Source organism: Mastomys coucha, unplaced genomic scaffold, assembly GCF_008632895.1.
Source record: "Mastomys coucha isolate ucsf_1 unplaced genomic scaffold, UCSF_Mcou_1 pScaffold3, whole genome shotgun sequence".
Lineage (NCBI taxonomy): Eukaryota > Metazoa > Chordata > Mammalia > Rodentia > Muridae > Mastomys > Mastomys coucha.
Genome location: NW_022196909.1, coordinates 50,961,336 through 50,967,596, shown reverse-complemented (window position 1 = coordinate 50,967,596; position 6,261 = coordinate 50,961,336). Strand labels below are relative to the sequence as shown.

At 43.6% G+C, this 6,261-nt stretch overlaps 1 protein-coding gene across 1 annotated transcript in view; it reads left to right on the top strand.

Annotated features, from left to right (window-relative positions):
- Nucleotides 1-570: 570 nt before the first annotated feature.
- Nucleotides 571-6,261, top strand: part of LOC116074448 (H-2 class I histocompatibility antigen, alpha chain-like) — an 8,467-nt gene continuing 2,776 nt past the window's right edge. The window contains exons 1-3 of the mRNA XM_031347022.1: nucleotides 571-712; nucleotides 837-922; nucleotides 6,064-6,142. Of these exons, the coding sequence (XP_031202882.1) occupies nucleotides 571-712; nucleotides 837-922; nucleotides 6,064-6,142 (307 nt within the window). The remainder of the gene's footprint in view (nucleotides 713-836; nucleotides 923-6,063; nucleotides 6,143-6,261) is intronic.

The following is a 6,261-nucleotide window of genomic DNA, read 5'->3' as shown; positions in this document are numbered from 1 at the left end:
CACTTTCCTGACTCAACACAAGAGAGGGACTCTCCAGAGGATTTACCCTTCTCCCAGGACAGTTCAGTATGTCCCTTAAGCAGCAGTTCCCTTCCATCTGCATTGTGCATCATGGCCTCTCTCAGACCTGTTCACTGTCCATGCATGATGACACTGAATGTCTAAATCCAGGCTTGCTGAGTCCCTAGACCCACTCCCCAGTCAGATCCAGAATTCTATTTGCATAGACAGAGACCCAGAATCTCTTGCTCTGTGTTGGCTCATGGTTATTATAAAATATTCCAAGGAATACATGACACACATCCTGAGATTAGGCTCTGCGTGGACTCTGCTGCCTCATCCAAGTCTCCCATCCTTTCCAGGGATGGTCCTATGAGTACTGTGCAGTCACTAGGAGGAGTTTAAAATACCTGAATTGTCCAATTGTTCCCCTCAGATGCCCCCCAAACACATGTGACCCACCAAGTAAGACCTGAAGGGAATGTCACGCTGAGGTGCTGGGCCCTGCGCTTCTACCCAGCTGACATCACCCTGACCTGGCAGAGGGATAAGGACAACCACATCCCAGACATGGAGCTGCCAGACACCAGGCCTGCAGGGGATGGAACCTTCCAGAAGTGGGCTGCCGTGGTGGTTCCATCTGGAGAAGAGCTCAGATACACATGTCACGTGCACCATGAAGGGTTACCTGAGCCGCTCTCTCTGAAATGGGGTAAGGAGTGGATGTGAGCACACACTGTCCTGTTGGAAAACTGTGAGCTCCTTGAAACCCAGAGCAGGATCAGGGTTGAGAGCTAGGGTCAGACTCCTCACTCTTCCTTCCTTTTCATCCTCAGAGCCTCCACAACCCATCCCCATCATGGCAATTCTCATCGGCCTGCTCCTTGGAACTCTGGTGCTGGGAACTGTGGTAATTTTTCTGGTATGGAAGAAATAAAGGTGAGAAAGGGAAGGGTCTGGATAATTGTCTTCCTACAGATCTCAAGATCAAGCTATAGACGTACCCTGCCCCATCAGAGGAAGGATGTATCCACTCAGGCACTGGGGCTTAAGTGCTGACATGAACTCTATCATAAACCATAAAATACAGACAGATCCACTGCCTCTTGATGGAGGTGAAGACCTGATTCTGACTCACCACAGAAAGAGATGTCACAGAGAAAGTCCCTGCTGAGAACAGACCTACAGAAAGCCACTTAGTCCTCATTCCTACAATCCTCCATTGTGTTTTCTCCTCCATCCACGGAGGTGCTATCACAATTCTAGAAATTTCCCTGGGGTTTGACCAGGACATTTCTCCCACTCCCACAACATTACTGCTCCCTCAGTCTGTCACTAGCTGTGTTCTTCCACAGGTGGGAAAGAGGCATCTATACTTTGGCTGCCATTAATTAAGTGGGAATTGGTTCCTGAACCCCTTGCAATAGGGAAGACAGGTACCCATTGTAGGTGCTCACACACTTTCTCTATAGGCCTATAGCTGTGTGCTCCTAACAGGTCTTTTTCTATATTGCCATAGGCATGGACAGTGCCCAGAGATCTGATGCATCTCTCCCAAAAGGATAGGAAGTACTCGGAGAACATATTCCTGAGCTGGGTGACTGATAGTCTGTAATTGTTTTTAGTATGGATGCTGTTTAGTATGATGGTTTAACAATGACTAATCAGAATTTGTTCTTCATTATTTCCTTCTGTGATTTCAAAAACTCCTGACTTTTCTTGCATCTGTGTTCAGGTCTCTGTCTCCTGTCAGTACAACATAAGGAAGTGAGTTCAGCCCAGACCTGAGGGTGACTCCCCTCCACACTGACCTGAGTGTCTTCCTCAGTCTTCTCTCCTGATCCAGGAGAGGCATGCCTTGGAGACCTCCTTTAAAGACTTCTTCAAATACTGACCTTAATATGCAATGAGCTGTAAATTTATTCTTCCTTCTTGAACATGAGATTTTTGGGTTCTTATGGGTTTTTTTGTTTTTTTAGGGGAAGTTGTTTTGTTTTGTTGGTGAATTCTTCCCACGGTTTACTTAATGAATGAACCCAATCAAAGCAACATGAGTAAAATAGTTAATCTATCTTGAGAAGTTTTTTCCATTATTTTAGTTTGTGTGTGTGTGTGCGTGTGTGTGTGTGTGTGTGTGTGTGTGTGTGTCTCACCTGTATGTATAAAAAAGAGGGAGAGAGAGAGAGAGATTACAATTGAGAAAATGTGTACATGAGTGTAGTGCCCATTGATGCCAGAAGAGGGGTAATGAAGCCCCTGGAGCTACCATTATGGACAGTTGTGAACTCCCTTATATGTGTGCTGGGAACCAAACTCAGGTCCTCTAGAAGAACAATCACAATGGAGCTCTTAAACATTTAGCCATCTCTCTAGAACCATCTTTAAAACCTTGATCCAACTCTCCTTCAAAAAAAAAATTTCCTAAATATTGAGAAAGAAAAAAATTAAAATGCTGGACCATGAAAGTTAGCGTGGTTCCTGGTTGAGCTAAGGCTAGAACCCCAGAGACCCTGAAGGGACGGTAAGAGCTTCACCTGCTCCTAGCACCAGGCCCCTGACACTAGCCACAGTCCCTCATAGATTGGTGGCCATCAGTCACATAAGGGCAAAGTCCAAAGCCCTCCACAGGTAGATGAGGAAAAGGACATGATCTGTGGTCACTTAGGCTCAAGACAGATCTCCATGCCAATGAGGTACATAGAGCCCTGGAGGGCATAGCCAATAAGCTTTCCTTCCCAGACATTCATCCCTGTAAAAGGTATTTAATCTCAGGCCCAGCCTGAAAAGTGGGGTGTGGTTTTATGCATCCATTTTCCACCATGACAATAAACTCTTTAAATCATGGACTGCCTCTGTTCTTTGGGATCAGCCATGGGGAGCCTGGAGACATCCTTTGCCTATGGAGAAGGAAAAGGTCATTCATTAACTGCAGCTACCTACACACCACGTTCATCTATAGGAACCTAACATGTGAATTAGGCTTAAGTACAGGACAGGAGGACTCTTCCCAGGTCTGTTCTATATCATTTCCTATATTTCTTTGCTAATGAGCTAGAGATTTCTGGCCATCGCTCACCTCCTCTGATAACTGTGGTCTAACTGTCCCCAGTTCATTCTCCTGTGCCTTGTGAGCCTGTGTCTTCCCCTACACCATGGATCTCCATGGTCTAGAAGCCCTGATCCTCCTTCCTGCTCCTCCCAAGGGCTGGGTCTGCTTGTGTGTACAATGACAATGTGCTCACCTGAGAATATCAAACTATGTCTACTCATCTGTTTAAAGATTGCAGTAAACTACCAGGAAGTGGATATCATTTAATATGTAAAAGAATGGAATGATTAATAATAAAAAATGTTATGAAACAAAATAAAATGAAATATACAATTTCTCTTTTTAAGAAAAAAAAGATTGCAGTAGCATTTCAGATGAGATTTGTAGACAGGAAGTATTTAATTGCTATGGGAATTCTTGTCATTGATTTTGCTCTTTGAGAAATGAATCCCCTCTAGCTCAAGAAGTCCTTGAACTCCTCTGCTTCCCAATGACTACAATGACAACAGGCATTATCATGCCCTGTTACAATAGAAAAAAATCTGTTAGAGAAAATATTTAGTATCATAATATATTACACTCTCTTAGGGTTTCTATGGTGTGAAGAGACACTATAAGTCTCATGTTTATGGAATCCATGCCAATTTAGAAGAATCGAAGAGAAATTAGGATCCCATAGACTTACACACTTAACTTGATGATATTAGGTTCACAACAGTGACCTAAATATAAAACATTAGATCACGGGTTCTCAACCTGTGGATTGGGACCCACTGGCAAACTTCTGTTTCTAAGACGGGCAGTAATGCCGCACGCCTTTCGTCCCAGACCTTCGGAGCCAGAGACAGGTAGATTTCTGATTTTGAGGCCAGCCTAGCCTACAAAGTAAGTTCCTGGACAGTCAGGGCTATACAGAGAAACCTGTCTCGAAAAACCAAAAAAACAAAAAAACAAAAAACCTTCTGTATCTAAAACTATTTATATTGTGATAAAAAGACAAAATTACACTTCTGAAGGAGCAACAAAAATAATATGATTTTGGGGGGGTCACCACAATATAAACTACTATATAAATGGGTCCCAGCATTAGCAAGGTTGGGAATCACTGCTTTGGATAACCCACAAACTAACATTTCCCATCAGCAGTGGGAAGGCCATTAATAAGAGATCAGAAAACAAAGCAGGTGATCACCAGGGAATCTCTGCAGCTTGTTCAAAGACTCCCAAAAGGAAAACCTCACCTCCAGGCAAATCATAGGCTGCAGAGTGCTGGAACCTGACATCAGAGCAGCATTCACAGCCCGGGGCCCAGAGCCTCGGAACAGGACTGGATTGTGATCAGCCAGGACTGAACTCAGAGTCACATCGCAGGAAATGACTTGAACAGAGTTCTTGCAAACTTCTCAGAACCATACAGCAGCCAGTCCAGACTCCCCTCCTTCACAGGTATTACATCTCATTCCAGATAGCTGAATAAAGGACCTGCCTAAGAAACAACTACTTCTCCAAAATGTTTAACCTGCATTTGCTGCCACACAGGACTGGTAGAGCACTTCTCCCTGCCCAGCCTGAACTCCTTTGCCACTGAGTTAGAAATGTAGTGTTCCTCCAACAACATAAAAAGGAAAAAGTCCATTCATCTTCAACTGATCTCTTCCCAAGTTGACTTCAACAAAGACAGTATCTAAGCTCCCAAGACATCATTAGTGATTTTGAGCCCTTGACTTCTTCACCATCAACTTAAGGCCTGATTAATGCTTCCCAAGTTTCCTATGGAAAATATGATAATAATGTCCCATTATAATGACGGAGTTTTTGACAGTTTGTACTGACAGGACTTAGTCAAAGAATGTCCTACTTCAAAATAACATTCATTAACTTAGCATCCATTTCGTGTGTAAGATTCTCCTATGGATGTGAACGCAGCCAAAAATGAAGGATTCAATGATGTTAGATGTCCTCAGTGTGGACAACCTTGAGAAAGTACAACCTGTGCCCATTAGGGGACTTACCAAGGAGAAAATTTTCACTTAGCCCACTTGGTTGGCAAGTTCCTTTAATTTCAGCAATTTGGAGCCAGTAGCAAACAGATGTCTGAGTGCTAGACCATCCTGGTCTACATAGTTACTTCTGGGACAGCCTGGGCAACATATTGAGATGCCGTCTCAAAGAAAACTAATGTGAAGAGACCTGACTGCTCTTGCAGAAGACCAGAGTTGATTTCCCAGCACTAGAGTCTGGGAGTTCACACCTTCCTTAACTCCAGATCCAGAGTTTCCCACGACCTCTTTTGGAACCTATGACTATCTATTTTTGCACACAAAGAGACACTCAACATTACATACAAATAAAACTGAGTCTTAAGATTGTTTCTCCTAAAAAAAATACCTGTGAAACTGCATTTTTCTGTGCTTGAAATTAAAAAAAAAAAAAAACTGCTAAAATGAAGACACAACATCCTGTGATCTGCAGTGGGGAAGATGAAAATAAGGACTCCAAGAAATGTTAAATATCAAAAGAGTTCTTTTGACTGCATCATTTCATTTCTTTTCATTCAGCTTACGTGCAATTAGTTATCAATATCTACCTTGAATCAAAACTCTGAAAACCTCCAGGTCCTACCGTGATAGATATGGATTGATATAATCCACACAGGCACAGTGACCACAGAAGGATAAACAAAGTCTAAGCATGTACAGAGATTCTGATATGGAAACGATTGACGAATGCTGGATTACTGGCCTCTGGACAAGGACACAAGGATGCTGTGACCTGGATGAGAAAGATAGAATTTTGCTTACACACTGTTGCCAGCATACCAGGCTGCAGAACTGAATGCAAGATGGGGAAGCAGGGCTCTAGAAATCCCCCACACACAAGAATTACACTCTCCAAGTCCCATCCCATCAGGTCTATGTCACTACCTTTGGGAATTCTAAGAGAAGCCAATCAGCATCAGCCACTTTAGGGTTATAAAGAGGTACCAGTCCCGACTGAGACTCCGCTCATTTCAGAAGATGAGGAACACTGGACCCTGTGCTGTCCTCCTCCTGTTGGTGGCCTTGGCCTTGGACCTCACCCAGTATTGTGTAGGTGAGTGAGGGGCCTGGAGGGAATTGGTCTTTTGGGGGAACACAACACAATACATGGAATCCTCATCACAGCATCTTCTCCCTTTCATAACCAGACCCTTCCTGATCCCCTAGCTGGAT